Genomic DNA, 19,294 nt, shown 5'->3' with positions numbered 1-19,294 from the left:
CTGTTGAAAGCACCAAACACACACGTCTTACTATCCCCATTCTTATGGCACCTTACAAGAATGAGCCAACTCAAAAAACATCATATTAGCAAAGGGCAACAGTTACACTTGTGTAGCATGTTTTTCTGTTTAGTTTTGTGGACTTTCATAGGAAAACCTTTTTCATGTCTCGCAAGTAAATTGAATTTATCAAGTGACATCATCCAGTCAGACATTGGAACAGTTTTGTTTCATGTTGTCATCACTGGTCACACCTAGCTGTCATTGGCTGTCATCCACCTATATTTGTCTTGCATGTTTTAAGTATAGCATTTTCACCTACTTGTTCCGCCTGTTTCAAGGGACACAGATAACAGGTTGGACGCTTCTATTGGTAATTATTCTGTCACTGGTCTATGTTTAAAAAAAAAAAAACTTGTCACAGTATTACCAAGACATGCTTTTTTAATTGCGAAAATAAATGCTTGTCTTTTACTTGAATGTTGTACTTATTTATATATGTATATATAAAATTGACACAGTCAGATCCCCCTGTTTGAGCAACCTGCTACAGTGTTTCTTCCACTCCCTCTAGAAAATAAATGCTTGTCTTTTACTTGAATGTTGTACTTATTTATATATGTATATATAAAATTGACACAGTCAGATCCCCCTGTTTGAGCAACCTGCTACAGTGTTTCTTCCACTCTCTATAGTCTTCAGAAACAGCTTAAGCAACTTTTGACTTCATTACTTATTTTTCCCGTGATGTTTTGGCACTAAATAAACTAAAACCATAAATTGCGCGGAAACTGACAATTCTTGCGCATAAAATTGTTTCAGTTACCAGGTGAAATATAACTCCTGTTAAGAATTAAAAGTTATTACTGACAGTGGTGGACGATGTATTTGGATCTAATTTAACGGATTAACTAGAAGAGAAATATAAAACGTTTCTTTTTTTAAACCAATAGTTATTATAAACTCCACAGTTTTATAGTAGTCTAATATTATAAAGATGTGGGTGTACCTGACATGACCACGTGATCCCATTTAAGCCTATCACGGCGCTGCAAGGACGTGTACACTGTCGCAAGATTATGGCGAGACAGGAGGAGAGTGAGGTGGCGATATAGTAAGACGTGAGTCTTTAGCGGTGTCATTTGTCACCAGGACGCGATTCTTGTATTTGAGTACGGTGTAACTTTCATTGATAAGGTAAGCGCTTTCACTCATTTATTTTCCGCACTAGCGTTAGTCGGTGTTTTGAGTACCAGTTAGCTTAGCTGCACTGCTGTGAGGCTACGACAGTTAGCCTGTCAGTCAATCGGGAATTGTGGTTGTCGGTGTGAGATGCTGTGAGGTTTGACAGCCTAAACTGGAGTTATTGTCATCCTGACAGAGGCAGAAGAGATACAGCTCTTTCCTGCATTGTTTTCTTTAGTGGTTAGTGCTTGAAATTAAGTTTATGCCTAAAACCGAAATGATTAATTGACTCATCACTAGCTGGGAAAAGAGCTTATTAATTACAGACTGACTTCACTTTGCATCATCTGCAAACAGAAAGCCTATTCATGCCTCATATGCTGTTTGCTGTAGTGTTACCGCCCGTCTTTTTATCGTTGTTCCAGTCTAGGAAGTAGTTCCTTATTTACATACAACCAGCAATATACAGTTTTTGAACTTGCCTGGCTAGTTTGTTCAGGCTTCAGTCTGAGGGGTGGGTGTGGTAGCTGGTACAAGAGTTTCATTCACTTTGCATTGGCCTGACGCACATGCTGTAGCATCGGAAAGGTAATGCTAAAGCACTGCTGAGTTCACCAAGCAGCAGCTACCTGAAGCAGCCACCCCTCGCTGGCCCATGTGTGATTCTGCCACCTCCAAATGCAGCTTCCTTTGTCATGGGGGCATGTACAGTAGATTTCACGGCCCAACAGTTTCAAACAGTGGACGAGACCCGTGGATCGTGGCAGGCTAAATACTGGGACATCTACCTGCATGATAGCCTGTTCAGGAAAATCCTATCTACTGTTCCCAGGTTAGATTTCACAGACGGTGTTGCCGAAGTAGAAGCTGCTACCAAAAAAAAAAACACTGCTTGAATTTCACAAGATGAAATGCAGCCATTAGAAAATGTTATCAGTGAAACAGAGGCAGATAAGATGCAAATTATCAGTCCTCACTGCTTATTTTTGTTTGGCAAACTTAAATGATGGGAGGCGTAATGGTTTGGGATGGCACCCATATAACTTTGCTTTGGCCATCAGAATTTCCTGCGTTGTTTCGTTAAATTAGTGCTGTAAACCTTAGGCCAAATGAAACATGACTTGCAGAAAAGGTGGGTGGATGTGTTTGTTAGTTAATGCAGCGTTAGCATCGGCTCAGCAGGTCTAACAACATATGGTGATGTGTTAAACAGGAATGTCAGGTCAGTCCGTGCAACTGGTTGTTGGTGTGTTGGGTCATGACATCTTCTTTTCAGATGCACTTATTGCTGTGTGATTCCCAAACATGTAAACTGTTAAAGTACTGTAGTTCAGTGACTGCAGTAAGTTATAATAACCACAGGTTGATCATAGACTGGCCATTTAACAGTATACACACTGTTAAATGGTTTAAGGTGCAACTGGATGCTTGCTTATTGTTGTACCTCCCATTTTAAGCTTCAGAATAGAGGAACATATCAATGTGAGTAGTCAATACAAAATAATTAGAAAAGTACTATGAGTTAGTACATTTCAGTATTTATATTGTGCCCAAGGGATAAGCTGTTTTTTAAGGTGGGTTCTGATGCATAAAGTCATCTGTAGGTGTTAATCAACAAAGGTAAAGTAGATCTTTTTGGATTTCAATGAAAAACTACAAAGACAAATATCATTTTATATTTTGTTAACTGCCTTCTTGGGTAGTTGAATGTGCTGGATAAGTATGTGGCCATGAAACAGTTGGGGAATTATTTTACAGTTCAGCTGAGTGATAGCACAGCAGTATGTTCTGTCACAGGAAGAAATCTCAAACACAGATAAGTATTGCTAGTAAGATATCAGAAAGCTTTAGAAGGCCAATTTGCTTGAATTCCACAAAACATGCAGTAGTCAGTCTGACTTTGTAAACCATTACTGTGATAGTTTAACCTTTAAACTGTAGCACAGCGATGGTGCGTGTGCACAGAACCTGGGTTTATTTTCCAGGTTTCAGTTTTTTTCCATATAACCAGGTACATTCAATTACATCATAATGTGTACAGAAATTTTGCTCTGGGCTTGATCATAACCCCAGTCCCAATTTATGTTGAAAATCACAACTGGGTTTCCCTGTAGTTTCTAGTTGCTCAGTATGCAGAGATGCTTGGTTTTTCTTTTAACTATCAACACATACAGAACACATGATGAAGTTAGGACTAACTAACTTTGGCTGCCTTTCCTAAAGTTCCTGTGCTGCCCAGCCCTGCCATGTCAGCGAAAGCCATCTCAGAGCAGACAGGAAAAGAGTTCCTGTACAAGTATATGTGCACCTCAGCGGCCGTTCAGAACCGCTCACTCTGTGCCAGTGTAACTGCTGAGACTGACTGGGGCCGCCTCACACAAGAACATCCATGGCTGCTGACGAAGGTAAAGCTGCTGCGACAGGCCCTGTACTACATCATGAACTAGCTATGGTAGCTACTTCTTTACTTGTAAAATAGGCAATAAATGCAGAGAAATATCCATTCAGCTGTTTGATTAGCTTCGCAATAATAAGTCATACAAATGTTTTTCCAAACACTGGTGCTGCCAGCTTATATTTCATTTTGAGATTAAGATACCTATCCTTTTATTTTTTTCAGCGCATTTTTAGATTCATTTGGCTTAGTTGTTCCTCAAAAACAAATAGACGTTTATATGGTAGACAAAACCCTCACCCAGGAAGAGCTGGGCAATCTTACTGGGGAGAGGGATGTCTGGGTTGTCTTGCCTTGTTGCCAATGAGACCTGACTCTGGATAAGTGGCAGAAAATGGAGAGGTGGAAGGATTGAATATAACACCTGCATGAGGAAAACTTATTTTTTTTTTTTTTGTAATGGAAAATCCTGTGATACCAGCAGCCTATTTATTTTGACCAGGTTTTAGTTTGATTTAGTTAACACCAGTATTTATCTGTAGCGTTTATGTAATAGCTGACTGTGTCTTCCACTTTGTCCCATTGTAGCGGCTGGTGGTGAAGCCAGATCAACTAATTAAGCGGCGTGGGAAGCTCGGCCTGGTGGGCATCAACCTGGACCTGCAGGGCGTCCAGCAGTGGCTGAAAGCCCATCTCATGAGAGAGACCACTGTGAGTTGACTGTAATTTAATCATCTCACCTCTACCCAGGACAATATCCTTAATTTACTTTACCATTGTACATGACAATGACAGTAAATTCATGTTCTGTAGTTTTCCTGTCAAATATATAACTAGGTTTAACTAGCATGTTTGTGGCTTACAACCCTTGTTTTGAATAGGTGGGAAAGGCAAAGGGTATACTGAAGAACTTCCTTATTGAGCCATTTGTGCCACACACCCAGGTAATGCCTGCCAGCTTCTTGTGTTGCGTCTCTCCACATCCTGTTTGTTAAAGCCAAATTTATCAGCATAGCCTTTAATCAGAGATACAGTTTCAAAGAGCTTCAAGGCCAACACTAACTAAGGAAACAAGTTGTCAACCTTGTCAGCAGGACAATGAAACATCCAGGGCTGACATACAGAAGTTGTGTTCTATATTTGGTTCGGTATACATGTTGAGTTCTTCATGTGTTTGTGAAAGGAACAAGCTTAGCAAAATGGCACTGCAGTATGTTTATTATGCAGTTGTCACTCATGAATGTGTGAGAAAATGTGCCTGTATGAAGGTCAGTTAGGTTTTTGAAGCCACATTTTTGCACAAGTTAGCCCTTTAAAATTAAGTGAGAATGCCCCCTCTGCTGTCTGCAAGGTGAATGTATGTACATTTCTTGGAGTTTCCCTGCATTTACACTAACTCTCTACTGGCTCACCTAGGAGGAGGAGTTTTATGTGTGTATTTATGCCACACGTGAGGGCGACCATGTGCTCTTCCACCACGAGGGAGGGGTGGAGGTGGGTGATGTGGATGCCAAGGCACAAAGGCTGATGGTTGCAGTTGATGACAAGCTGAGTGATGCCCAAGTCACAGAGCAGCTCCTCACACATGTTCCTGATGATAAAAAAGAGTATGGATACTCACCCTTTTTTCTTTGTTATTTAACATGTAGACTTGACTGGTTGCAAATGAGACATAAGGTTATCAGATAAGGATTTCTATTTTTTACCTTTTTACCCTTGTTGTTGAGTGTTCTTGAGCATTGTGTTTTGGTTTCTCACAACCTGTGCCCTTGGACATAAAGTGTAAAACACTGAGAATTTTATCACAGTTTAACTGTGTATTGTTTGCCATAATTAACAATACACAATTAAAAGTGCCAAAGAATGAGTAAGCGTTTCTGTTCAGATTAAATGATATTTCACCCATTATCTGGCCCCATAGAGGGGTATCAGGCCATGCTGTCATAAATCTTCAGGACTTTATAGCAAGCTACACTATTTTCCACCACTGACCTATTACATATTGCACATCCACTGATTTCATAGATGCCATTACAAGGGTATATTATGGGCCATTTTGTTAACTAAAACCCAGTGGTAACAGCAGATGTAATTTGGATGGGTATTTAGTTCTCTTCTAAGACTTGCCTTTGTTCTCACTGCTGTTACTTCTTCTTCTTTTTACTTTTATTTTTCCTCTTTAAAGGGTCCTGGCCAGTTTTATAGTGGGGCTCTTCAGCTTATACGAGGACCTCTATTTCACCTACCTTGAGATCAACCCACTTGGTAAGTTTTTCTAAACTTTAAAGATTGCATCTCTTCATTATGTATTTTGTACATAGGATTCATAGAAGTGTTATTCCTCTGTTTGGGGAAAACATGAATGGTTTTTATTCTATAATAACACCATTTGTGCATATCCAATATTTAAAAGCATGGATGAATTATTTTTTAAGGGAATTTTTGTGCATATTTTTGTCAAGTCGGAATGAGCACATTTACCCCAAAGACTTTTCTGTGGAGAATGTCAAATGAACGAATTGAACGAATAACTTAACTTCTTATTCTGTTATCTAGTCGTCACCGGTGATGGAGTTTATATCCTTGATATGGCCGCCAAGATTGATGCCACAGCAGAGTACATCTGCAAGGCTAAATGGGGGGATGTGGAGTTTCCACCGCCATTTGGAAGAGAAGCATATCCAGAGGTAAGTTCTGAAGGACAGTAAATTAGGTTTTTGTATCAGTGTCTGTTAATATGTAGTGACTTATAGTAGCCAGTTTGTTTTCTGCTTTCTTATTGTTTAATCACATTTAATGTACAAGTGGAAGGTTTGTTTGACTTCACAGATACATTTGGTTTTAATGGCTGCATACCTAATAATCTTTAAATCATTTTACATTCAAATATTTACTACCCGTTTTTTTTTTTTTGTTTGTTTGTTTGTTTTACTACCCTGAGAAAGACATGCATCAAATTTGGTCACATAAAGTAACACCCTGACATTGATTAACACAGATTTAAATGCACGAGTACCTTAAGTTTCGGTTTATGCCCCCTTGTGCACTCATTGACCAGCATGACCACAACATGTTTTGCCATGTGTAGGAGGCCTATATAGCTGATCTGGATGCAAAGAGTGGTGCCAGTCTAAAGCTGACCCTGCTGAATCCTTGTGGCAGGATCTGGACCATGGTGGCTGGAGGAGGGGCCTCTGTAGTCTACAGGTAGTCCGTTGATCTGTAGGCTTTATGAGATTTTGTAGGTAACAGAAACTATTCATAGTGCTTTTGGTTTTTGAAAAATGTGATGCAATACACGCATTCTGTGCCACTTGGCTTTCCTCCACGGCATGGTTACACTTTGACACTTTATAATTATTTATACATGAAAGAATCAACTAGAATAAGGATACAGTACTTGACTGACTCTCTTCTTTAGCGACACTATCTGTGACCTGGGTGGGGTGGATGAACTGGCTAACTATGGCGAGTACTCTGGTGCACCCAGTGAACAACAGACATATGACTACGCCAAAACCATTCTCTCCCTCATGACACGGAAGAAACACCCTCAAGGTGGGTACACCCAACAAGTCATTGAGGTTAAAAAAAACGAAAGTGGGTTAATGTTTTCAGATAAATTTGATGTTTCTAAGGGACTTGGCCGAGTTGGATTATTCATCTGTAAGGTGATCTGTCGATTCTCCTACAGTGTGTCTGACTATGTTACTGGAGTGTCAACGGAGTGTCAACTTTCACTTAAAAAAAAAGTCTTAACCTGCCACTCCCTCTCTGTGTCCTGCAGGAAAAATACTGATAATAGGAGGAAGTATTGCCAACTTCACCAACGTAGCAGCCACATTCAAGGTGAAACTCATGCATTTATCTGTAACTGTACAAAGTAAATCATGTTAACTTTAAAGGTTATCACAGGGCTCTCTGTGTGATTAAGTCAGTGAAATTTGTATAATTTTTTCTTAAGAGTTAAAAAACAAAACCCATCACAGTATTTTCTTTGAAGCTATTGCAAAAACATGCTTTGTAGCATGTTTTTAGATTGGCAGAGCTACTACAGCTTGATTTCCTTTGTGAGAAGCCCAGATTAATCTTGTATTTATATCCATAAAGTATTTTAAGATGGCAGCAGACATAGTACCGCTACCTCATGGGTTTTAGATCTGTTTGAAATTTAATGTTCAGTACTTAAAGGTCAACTAGAGTCCAGTTTAAAGCACATTACCTACTCTACTCTGTGCTGCCTAATTGTACATACAATACCTCCTCCTGTGTTCCTTTGGGCACAGTCCTACATTATGACACATGAAAAACACACGGCAACATTTTGATAAGTAAAATGTTATAGTAGACAGCATCAACGTGTGTGTGTGTGTGCGCACGCGTGCGTGTGGATGAAGCAGTCATCATAGGAAACTAAAGAGATTTTTAATCTGGCTTCCTGATTTAGACAAACTGTTATTCACTAAAACTTTACTGGCAGTGCTTGTGAGTCACTCTTACATAAACAAACTGTTTGTGATCTGCCTGTTTCTTCCCTCAGGGCATTGTCAGGGCCATTAAAGACTATCTAGGTCCACTGAAGGAGCATGAAGTCACCATCTTTGTTCGACGAGGTGGACCCAACTACCAGGAGGGGCTGAGGGTGATGGGTGAAGTGGGTGAGTGTAACTGAACTGAGAATCATAGGAACTAGACTGACTGTTGTATGTAGCTTGTTATTTTGGAAATGGTTGATGTGAAGTGATTTGAAGGAATAATTTGATTTTGCAATGCACGTGTGGTGTGAGGGCTTGGGTACCACTTAAAACAAGGTTCTTTATTATAGCTGAATGAGCAGATGTTTTTGTTTCTGCAGGGAAGACCACAGGGATTCCCATCCATGTTTTTGGTACAGAAACTCACATGACGGCCATCGTTGGAATGGCCCTGGGCCACCGGCCAATCCCTAACCAGCCCCCGGTGGATGCACATACTGCCAACTTCCTCCTTAATGCCAGCAGCAGTCCAATGGTATTTTCATTCAGTAACATACTAAGGGGGGAAAAAGGGGGGTGGTTAGCAAGTTTGATTTGTGACTCTTCTAAGCAGATTACAAATGTTGCATTGTTTGAAACATGCCTGGTAACATCATGTGCTGTCCACTGAGTTAAATAATCTATTCTAAGTATAATTCCATTTCACTAATGTCACAGTTTGCAAGTCTATTCACTTACTTGTGATGCAGTTTAGTCATGCATGTCCAAACACTGTTTAAGCTTTGAAAGGCCTGAACTTTGGAGCTTGTTTGAGTAGCTCTGTTGTTCTCTTCATGTAGTTTCTGTGCTCTTTGGGCTCTTTTGTTAGCTGTTGGCTAAATGTTGGTTGGTTTTTTTTGTTGTTGTTGGTTTTTGTCCACTAAAGTCCTAAAAGGTGTGGAAAAATGTAATTATTTATGCTATTAGTAAATGGAAAGAGAAGTTTGTTAGTTACCATTTCTCCTTGTTAAGCTTTGAATAACTTTTTTCTTTCACCAGACTCCAGCTACAACAAGGACCGCTTCATTCTCTGAACCCAGGACATCTAATGATGTCACCCCAGCAAAAAAGTCTAAAGCAGGTCTTCCAGCAGGTAAATGATGTAGTAGCAATCATCCTTCCAGTGCTTTGTATCAGCAAGACTCCATATACAGTATATTCATACACTTATGTTTTTTTATTTCTCTTATCCTTGCTTTGTGAATTTCACTCTTCCTTCCCCCATATGCTGCCACTGCTATTTTGCATTTTAAATGTCTTTTTGTTTATTCTTCCTCTTCTTGATTTGCTGCACACACTATTTGTCTCTTTCATGCTTGTTTCTCTAAGAGACTCTTCATTCTATAATGTGGCCTCTGAAGAATATGGTCACAGACAGTTGGGAAGGTGAGTGATAGGTGTGCTGTGCTCAGCTGCCCACACACTCTATGGGTTGGCCACTCTTCCTTTTTTCACCCTCCTGATTCTGATAGAAAGGTGTGTGTGTGTGTGTGTAACAGCTACATGCTTGCATCAGCTCACCTTCAGTGTTATGGATGGGTTACATAAATCTAAGAATAAATTAAAAGTGTAGATAATCTACAGAATAAGAATTTCATTTAATTTTCGATGCTGAGAAGGGTTGTGTGCTAGGAGTAATTTGATTGTAGCATTAAAAGCCAAACGTTCAGCACAGATTTCGATTGTTGCTTTGGTCACTTAAAGGTGCAGTGTGTGAGAATTAGTGGTCAGTTTGCAGAAGGCACAGCTCTCGTACATCATGTTTAAACAGTCCTCACAGCTGTTTACTGTAAATGAAGGACAAGTTGTGCACTCAAAAAAATAACTGTAGCTGATTTGAGCAAGCAAAAGCTAACTGTGGCTGACTTGACCTCCAGTGGGTTACTCAGCACTGGCCAAGTTCTAACTAAAGCTGTCAAACAAAAACTTGCATTTAGGTTAACTTGTTAGGTTAAATTACCTGTCCATCTGAAGGGCTTTGGTGTCCTTCATCAAGGATTTCCCTCTGGGAAAGGCCACATCAGTGTTTATCCTTGTCTCATGCTGTCCCGTTTCTTCATTGTTTGCTTATTTGATGACAGGGATTCACGGTCTTCCTTTTTGTTGTTAAAGTAGAAGTATGATCCTCCATTTCTTTAAATTATAGTTCTTAAACTTGCAACGATGCTTCCTCCTTAATGCTTCTTCTTCATCTTCCAAATGTCTTCAAATCCAAGCTGCTACGTGAATGTGAAAACACAAAATTCACACTTTAGAGCCAGTGTGTGGTTTGTCTGTTCTGGGCTACTGTAAAAAAACGAAAATGCAGTGGCTCAACATGGCAGCCTCCGTGATAGGGGACTCGCTCCTATGTACAGTCTTATGCAAAAGTTTAGGCACCCGTTGATAAATAACAGATTTTGGTGATTTTTTTATTTGAACAGATGTTAACACAGTTTCTCTTGGAAATGGAAAAAATGCACAATATTTTCTGCAAACAGTGATGCATAGTTACTTCTTATGCCATAAATTGAACAAAAATAAAAAATAAAAACATTATTATGGCATGGTGCAAAAGTTTGGGCACCCTACACAATCAGTACTTAGTAACACCTCCTCTGGCAGATATCACAGCTTGCAAACGCTTTTCATAGCCAGCTAAAAGTCTTTCAATTCTTGTACTTGGGATCTTCTCCCATTCTTCCTTGCAAAAGGCTTCTAGTTCTGTAATATTCTTTGGTCGTCTTGCATGCACAGCTCTTTTAAGATCTACCCACAAATTTTCAATGATGTTTAAATCAGGGGACTGTGATGGCCATTCCAAAACCTTCAGCCTGCGTCTCTTGAGGTATTCCATAGTGGATTTCGAGGTATGTTTAGGATCATTGTCCTGTTGTAGAAGCCATCCTCTTTTCAGCTTCAGCTTTTTTACAGATGGTGTGATGTTTGCTTCCAGAATTTGCTGGTATTTAGTGGAATCCATTCTTCCCTCCACCCGTGCAATGTTTCCTGTGCCACTGGCTGCAACACAACCCCAGAGCATGATAGATCCACCCCCATGCTTAATAGTTGGCAAGGTGTTCTTTTCATGAAATGCTGCTCCTTTTTTTCTCCAAACATGCCTTTGCTGATTGTGTCCAAAGAGTTCTATTTTAACTTCATCAGTCCACAGCACTTGTTTCCAAAACGCATCGGGCTTCTGTAGATGTCCTGTTGCATACTTCAGATGTTGGATTTTATGATGGGGACGCAGATAAGGTTTTCTTCTGCTGACTCTTCCATGAAGGCCTTGTCTGTGCAAGCATCGCTGCACAGTGGAACGGTGCACCACCACTCCTGAGTCTGCTAAATCTTCCTGCAGGTTTTTTGCAGTCAAATGGGGGTTTTGATTTGTCTTTCTGACCAGCATACGAGCAGTTCTGTCCGAGAGTTTTCTTGGTCTTCCAGATCTCATCTTGACCTCCACAGTTCCCCTGATCTGCCATCTCTTAATTACATTTCTTACTGTGGAAACTGCAAGCTGACAACGCTTTGCTATCTTCTTGTAGCCTTCTCCTGCATTGTGGGCGTCAATAACTTTCATTTTCAGGGTCTTACACAGCTGCTTAGAGGAACCCATGGTTGCTGGGTGTCCACAAGTGTGTGCACAAGGTTTGAAGAGTCAAAGTATTTGTACAGCTTTGAAATTGGCATTTACCAATGACAGCTGTTGCTGTGCATCAGATCTAACGAGCTGATTAAGGTCTGATACCTTGTGAGAGACTTTGAGACTCTGGAACTCTTAGGGTGCCCAAACTTTTGCACCATGCCATAATAATGTTTTTATTTTTTATTTTTGTTCAATTTATGGCATAAGAAGTAACTATGCATCACTGTTTGCTGAAAATATTGTGCATTTTTTCCATTTCCAAGAGAAACTGTGTTAACATCTGTTCAAATAAAAAATCACCAAAATCTGTTATCAACGGGTGCCTAAACTTTTGCATAAGACTGTAGATATAAAAAAGCTCATTTTAAGCTAAAGAAAATGTGACAATTCTTGTATTCCAGTGATTACACATTAATGAAAATGTAATTATGCATACATACATACATACATACATACATAGCAGAAAATAATACATTTCAAGTGACATACTATACATAAATTTGATATTGTTTCCCAGGTTGGTGGTATCAAGCTGGGCTGTTTTTAAGATCAGCAACACGGGTGGCATGCTGAGCCAATTTTTGCTCATAAATCTAGATCTTACACAGGGCACCTTTAACTATACTTTGCATTTTATAGCAGCACAGATAAAGCATGGCCTGTAGCAGCTGAGCTTTGCATGCTTGTTCCTCTGTGTTGTGCTGGCTTCAGAGATGACACAGTTTCCACAGTGCATTGAAGTGTGGTCAGTGAAAAAGGTACATTAAAGATGAACTCATTCTTTTCTCTTTTTTTGTGCTTATTTTGCGTTTCCTCTCCTGTGTGGTCACAGAAGTGCAAGCCTCTTCAGGCTGTAGCAGAGGTATGGAAGGGTGTAAATAGCCTGTCTTCCTGCCCTCTATCCACTTCCCAATTTGAGTGTTATTTGTTTCTCCACAGTTTGTCCTTTTTCACATCCTTATGGTGACTTGCTCACTTTAAGAGCAGCTTTTTTTTGTTTGTTTGTTTTTTTTTTTTGTTTTTGTTTATATCACTAAACTTAAATTGGTTAAAGGGGAGTGTTGTGAAATGGCAATAATTTATTAACACAAGAATTACCTTGTAAGAGTACCTTGAGGCAAAACATGAACTATTGTTGTTGGTTGAAATTGATCAGTTCAACACAGTATGTGGTTTCCTTAAGGCCCGTTTCATCATAAAACACTGTGAAACATGTAACAACAGAAGGCAGTGAGCCTGGGCAGAGAAGAGGAGAGACTTGGGAGGACTGGAACAAATGTGTAAACAACTAACGCTTTAAACCATGTGCAATATGACATTCTGCTTTCAAAACCGAGCACTTGACACGCTTCAGATCTGTTGCAGAGAAACAGATTTTACTATGACTAATCTGCCTGGACATAGACATTGAACATTTTCAGGTCCTCTGGGTTTTTTATTTTATGGCAGGGGAAAAAAAACTTCCTGTTTCATTTTCACATAGAAAGTATGGAAGTAAAACCACTTTTGGCACTTTATTAACAACTTTAAGAAATGCTAAATATTTTGTGTTTAATAGACAAATACATTAGCAGAAAAATTCCTTGATGGCTCACACTAGCTTCTTCCCTGCAAGGGAATGAGGTTGCCGGTTGTTTTATCTAAACTTCTGAGAATGGAAAGTGGTTTTGTGTTGGGTGGGGGGTTTTTAATTGAGCTTCAGACAGTGTGACTCAAAGGGACCCATATCAGGTTCTAATTTTAACATTGTGAGGTCACAAATTAATATTTTTAACAGTGTGGCTTAGAGGGGGTGGACAAAATAATGGGCTGAGTAACGTAATTGTACTTACAAATGTGAATTATATTAGATTGAATGCTTATCAGCAGCAGATGTCTGTACGCAGAATTATGTTGGATATAGCAAAATTGGATGATTGGAAAAATCTGAACATATTTTATGACTCTCCCTCCTAATGTAGGAATGTTTGCAAGGGTGATTTTTGTTGCAACAAAGTCAAAAACAGTCAATTATTTTCTCTCCCTCCAGTATCTCTGACGTACGTGTCTGTTACATCACCATTCGTGTATTTTTCCTAACCTCAACTGCCCCCTCTTCTCTTCTGTGATTATTTTTGTTTCTCCCTCTCCCCTTTCATTGTTTTAGCTAAAGCTACCACACTCTTCAGAAAAGACACCAAGACCATTGTCTGGGGCATGCAGACCCGAGCCGTGCAAGGTATGCTGGACTTTGACTACGTCTGCTCCCGGGAACAACCCTCTGTGGCTGCCATGGTCTACCCTTTCACGTAGGTTCTTAAGTTTCTCTGAACCGAGTTCAGCTACAAGACTCAGTGTTCCACTCACTAAGGACATTTCTATGCTGTTACAACAAAGTGTTCTTTTGTTGTTGCAGCTCAAATTTTGATCCATGGTTTTAATGGATAAACTGCACAGACTGTGTTTTCACAAACCAACCAGGATGACAAACTTATTTTTTTATAACTTGTGTGAAGGTTTCCCCACCCTCTTTTCTTGCTTTAAAATGTCTCATCTTTTTTAAATTACTCAACTCATATTTAATCTAGATAAAACATCTGTGATAAAGCCAGGTTAGCACAGTAAACAGCTGAAATTTCTTACCTTTTAGTAAAACCAAACCTACAAGATCTTAGACTTTTCATTGACAGGCTCTCGTATTCACAGCTTTTTGTAAAGTAAATTTGTTGTGAAAGTTTTAAAATTTGTCATGACAGAGTTTCAAATCTGAAAATCAGACACCTCTTGAAGTTAAAAATCTTACTTTATTTGTATCCTTCACATTTCCATGTTTCTCAGTGGGGATCACAAACAGAAATTTTATTGGGGCCACAAGGAGATCCTGATACCGGTCTACAAGAACATGGCCGATGCCATGAAGAAGCACCCCGAGGTGGACGTCATGATCAGCTTTGCCTCACTGCGCTCAGCCTTTGACAGCACAGTGGAGGCCATGCAGTACCCACAGGTAGACAGATGCACTGTAAAATGTTTACATTTAATCACATATATTTATCAGTGAATAAAGTTCTGTTGTTCCATCAGACATGAAAGTTACCTCCTTTTATTTGATTGTTTCCAGATCCACACCATTGCCATTATAGCTGAAGGCATCCCTGAAGCACAGACCAGGAAGATGATCAAGATGGCTGATGAGAAGGGCGTCACTATCATTGGCCCCGCCACAGTAAGCGGCCTTGTCACATCAAACGTGGTCATGAACTGAATATTTCAACTGCTACAATAGACTGTGAATGTCGAGGTCATCGTTTATATCAGAGTGTACAGATGTGTTTATCAGTGTAAGTAAGCAGAAAATAATACATTTCAAGTGACATACTATACATTTGATATCATTTCCCAGGTTGGTGGTATCAAGCCGGGCTGTTTTAAGATCGGCAACACGGGTGGCATGCTGGACAACATCCTGGCTTCCAAACTTTACCGTCCTGGCAGTGTGGCCTATGTGTCACGCTCTGGGGGGATGTCTAACGAGCTGAACAACATCATCTCCCGCACCACAGATGGCGTCTACGAAGGCGTGGCCATTGGAGGAGACAGGTACAAGAAGTTAACTTACTTAGGGGACAGAGTAGGAAGTCCTTTTGAAGACTGATGTGATTTTTATAATTTATTCTTTCTCTGCTGAACTGTATTGTTTGAAATGCTTTTTAAAGTCTTTATTTTGATTCTCTTTGTCCAGATATCCAGGCTCAACCTTCATGGACCATGTTCTTCGTTACCAGGACACTCCAGGGGTCGAGATGATAGTGGTGCTGGGAGAGGTGGGAGTAGCTTCTGAATGTTCACTTCTCAGATTAACTTCCACATGTAGTTTTTCTTTTTGGGTTTGTTTGTTTGTTTGAATTTTTTTATTTGGAGTATTTTGGTCATGCTCCATATAAAATTGTATGTATTTATTACAAATAGTTTGTGGGCAAAACCACTTCTCATTTTTAACATCTTTTACTTTGTCACCCAGATTGGAGGCACAGAAGAGTACAAGATCTGCCAAGGCATCAGAGAGGGCAGGATTACAAAGCCCATGGTGTGCTGGTGTATTGGAACCTGTGCCACCATGTTTGCTTCAGAGGTATGTTGGCTGTGCTGAAAAATTGGCTTTGGATTTTTATTTATAGGTGAGAATTCAGAGGCGGTGTATGCGTTTTTTTTTTTTGTTTTTTAAAGCTCAATCTGTAATGCTGTTACCTTCAGGTTCAGTTTGGCCATGCAGGGGCCTGTGCCCACCAGGCTTCAGAAACGGCACTAGCCAAGAACCAGGCTCTGAGGGATGCTGGAGCGTATGTACCAAAGAGTTTTGATGAGCTGGGGGACGTCATCAGGTGAGAAAGGCATTGCAAGATCATACGACGGAGTCACGGAATTGTTTTAAGGGTTTTCACTGACCTTGTGTGTGTGTGTATATATGGTGAAACAGGACTGTTTATAATGATCTGGTGGCCAAAGGTACAATCATCCCTGCCCAGGAGGTGCCACCCCCAACAGTACCTATGGATTACTCTTGGGCCAGGGTAAGAACTTTGGTCTTTACTACTTAGAAATAGAAGAATTATTTAACTGTATTGCATAGTACTAATATATGGATAATTCACTTTTTATTAAAGGTTTTTATTGTTTATATTTAGCATTTTTAGGATGAACATATAACATGCATAAACATTTATGACAAGGAGGTTTTAAGTTTGTTTATTAAAGAATTATGACCTTGGTGTGTACTGAATGAGACATTTTTACAGTCAAAATGTTGTACGTGTCAGTGCTCGGGTGGGCAAAATATGTAATGACCCCACTGATTCTATTACCTGAAACATCTGTGGCATTTCTGTACTGTAATTTAGTTTACATACAGGGCAGTATACAGCTATAGTGATCTCTGGTTCACACCAAGTGTTTTCACACAAACTATCTCTGTGTTAGAATCTCTCTTATTTGTTCATCTCTCTTTTGGTATTTCCAGGAGTTGGGCCTGATCCGTAAGCCAGCCTCTTTCATGACCAGCATCTGTGATGAGCGAGGCCAGGAGCTCCTCTATGCTGGCATGCCCATCACTGAGGTCTTTAAAGAGGAAATGGGTTTAGGAGGTGTGCTGGGCTTGCTGTGGTTCCAACGCAGGTTGGTGTTATTCAGCACCTGAGAGAAGAGGAGTTGGGTTTACTTTTTACAGAAATAACTTCAGTGGAATAAGCTGCACTGTGTTTCTGCCTAGATTGCCCCGCTATGCCTGCCAGTTCATTGAAATGTGCCTGATGGTGACTGCCGACCATGGGCCTGCCGTCTCGGGTGCACACAACACCATTGTCTGTGCTCGAGCTGGCAAAGATCTTATCTCAAGCCTCACATCTGGCCTGCTCACTATTGTTAGTATCACATACAGTGTCACTGTGGCATCACCTAAGATAACAGAAGTGATTAAAACTGAAAAATCCCGTGTGTGTGTGTGTGTGTTTTACAGCGTCAACTTTATTTGGCGTTACTACATACAGCTTGCAATGTGTTATTTTGAAATCCAGTGGGTATAATAAAGCTCTCAGCCTGGTCCAGGACCTTTCAAGCAAGTTGGGCCATATTTTGATTTAAAATTGGTTAAAACTAACAAACAATTCTCTACTAAATTACAGGGGGACCGTTTCGGAGGAGCCCTGGATGCAGCTGCAAAGCAGTTCAGCAAGGCATTTGACAGTGGCATGCTGCCCATGGAGTTTGTCAACAAGATGAAGAAGGATGGCAAACTGATCATGGGTATTGGCCACAGAGTCAAATCTGTAAGCAGCACTTGGCTTTTCACATTAGCTGGAGTTGCATAATCCTGCACTATAAATTGACATTTTTAGATTATACTACACAGTTAAGATTATATCATTGCTTTTGAATAATGGAGCATCTTCATTAACCAGATAAATTCAATAAAACAAGATATAGTATCCTTATTAAACAGTTCCTCTGTTTACAGATCAACAACCCAGACATGAGGGTGCAGATTCTAAAGGACTTTGTTAAGCAGCATTTCTCTTCCACTCAGCTACTCGACTACGCCCTAGATGTAGAGAAAATCACCACATCAAAGGTACTTTTCAAATGGCAATGTGAAGACTTTCTTCCAGTGGATATTTTGAAAAAGCAAAAGCCCTAATAAAATAGTTATGAAGGACAGGTTTGTCTGATAAACTACATAATCAGATAAGGAAAGGGGTCTACATATTGCCCGAATCTTCCAATAGGAGACACCATTTTGGACGGTATACAGAACCTTTCCTCACATTTCTATGTTACACTTGGGACAGAGGTTGGATGCCATACCAATAATCCTCTGAAATTTAGATAAATTCCTGTTTCTTATTTTCAGAAACCCAATCTGATCCTCAACGTAGATGGTTTCATTGGTGTCGCGTTTGTGGACCTGCTTAGGACATGCGGTGGCTTCACACGGTAATGAAAGCAAACTGCTACACCATGAAGAGACTGAGGTGCAAGTATCCTATGAGACATTTTTGTACACACAACCGCTTTGAATGGACATGTGGGGGGAGTCAGCAACTCGGCTTTAACACCCCCCATTTAGCATTTGGGCACATACAGTGTATATATAAACATTTAATAAATAGTTTACAACACTCTAATGTAGTTGGAAACAAATATGGACATTTTTACTGATTTGTAAACAATTTCCCCTACAGAGACATATTAGAACTGTCGTGTATACTGTATGGGTCCCCACAGGAGAAATTCAAGGTGTTGACAAATACAGTAATAAAGATTTATTGGCTTACAGCTACTGTATATGATCATGTGTAAAATGTATTGTTCATATATACATTTTGAAAGATTCTGATGCCAAAAGGACATTGTCTGTATTGTTGATAGTACACTGTCCAGTATTGTTTCTCACATGAATGTTGACCTGGTTCCAGAGATGAGGCTGATGAGTTCGTGGAAATCGGTGCACTAAATGGGATCTTTGTCCTCGGTCGGAGTATGGGCTTTATTGGTGAGCCTCGTGAATCAAATCATGACACTAGCTGTTGAAGTATTAAAACCAGACCTCTAACTTGTCTCTCTTACATTAGGTCATTACTTGGACCAGAAGAGGCTGAAACAGGGTTTATACCGCCACCCCTGGGATGACATCTCCTATGTGCTTCCTGAACATATGTCCATGTAATTCACATGTCACAGGATGGGATACATTTCCATCTGACTTAACATTTATGTACACTCCGGTTATGGCAACGGCTGACTTCGGAAAACTGGGCAGGATTATTCTGGAAAGTAAAGTACTGTGTGGCTGAGGAATCTAGGTAGAGGTTTTTCATCTCATTTTTACAGAGGAAAAAGGGGAAGTATATTTTTAGGTTTAGTTTTTTTTTGACAAGTGTTTTAAAGGGTATGAGATGTAACTTATTAAGTTTTGGACAAATCCAAACCAGTAGAAACTACAGCAGGAGCACCAAAACAACTGGCACATTAAAAAAAAAAATTACCGAAATCTGTTTGGTGTAGTTGGTACACGGAAAGGCTTGAAAATGCACCTGTGTT

General features: G+C 39.9%; 1 protein-coding gene across 3 annotated transcripts; it reads left to right on the top strand.

The window, feature by feature from the left end:
* Positions 1-1,033: 1,033 nt before the first annotated feature.
* On the top strand, positions 1,034-19,223 carry LOC109963029 (ATP-citrate synthase-like). 3 transcript variants are annotated; one of them, XM_020605267.1, is made up of 28 exons: positions 1,034-1,197; positions 3,409-3,590; positions 4,169-4,291; positions 4,462-4,524; positions 4,997-5,187; positions 5,766-5,845; positions 6,137-6,267; positions 6,669-6,787; positions 7,002-7,138; positions 7,368-7,429; positions 8,121-8,238; positions 8,436-8,590; positions 9,094-9,187; positions 13,869-14,010; positions 14,540-14,708; positions 14,823-14,927; positions 15,105-15,301; positions 15,444-15,525; positions 15,723-15,833; positions 15,956-16,083; positions 16,179-16,272; positions 16,719-16,873; positions 16,968-17,118; positions 17,380-17,523; positions 17,712-17,825; positions 18,105-18,187; positions 18,670-18,746; positions 18,826-19,223. In XM_020605267.1, exons 2-28 carry the CDS (start codon positions 3,432-3,434, stop codon positions 18,918-18,920), a joined length of 3,279 nt encoding a protein of 1,092 aa, XP_020460923.1. In that variant the 5' UTR covers positions 1,034-1,197; positions 3,409-3,431; the 3' UTR covers positions 18,921-19,223. The 3 variants fall into 3 exon arrangements, with proteins under 3 accessions (XP_020460923.1, XP_020460924.1, XP_020460922.1); XM_020605268.1 differs by lacking the exon at positions 1,034-1,197 and adding an exon at positions 1,403-1,425; XM_020605266.1 differs by lacking the exon at positions 1,034-1,197 and adding an exon at positions 1,759-2,017.
* Positions 19,224-19,294: the final 71 nt, after the last annotated feature.

This window comes from Monopterus albus, unplaced genomic scaffold (assembly GCF_001952655.1).
Source record: "Monopterus albus unplaced genomic scaffold, M_albus_1.0 scaffold69.1, whole genome shotgun sequence".
NCBI lineage: Eukaryota > Metazoa > Chordata > Actinopteri > Synbranchiformes > Synbranchidae > Monopterus > Monopterus albus.
This window is presented reverse-complemented; position numbering and strand designations above follow the sequence as displayed.

What these genes read in the sequence shown, in the direction of transcription:
- LOC109963029 (XM_020605266.1), top strand. Translation starts at nt 1,978, where the DNA reads ATGATAGCCTGTTCAGGAAAATCCTATCTACTGTTCCCAG. An exon ending in ACGGAAGAAACACCCTCAAG is followed by an intron (nt 7,139 to 7,367) that starts GTGGGTACACCC and finishes TGTGTCCTGCAG; the next exon opens with GAAAAATACTGATAATAGGA. An exon ending in TTGGCCACAGAGTCAAATCT is followed by an intron (nt 17,524 to 17,711) that starts GTAAGCAGCACT and finishes CTCTGTTTACAG; the next exon opens with ATCAACAACCCAGACATGAG.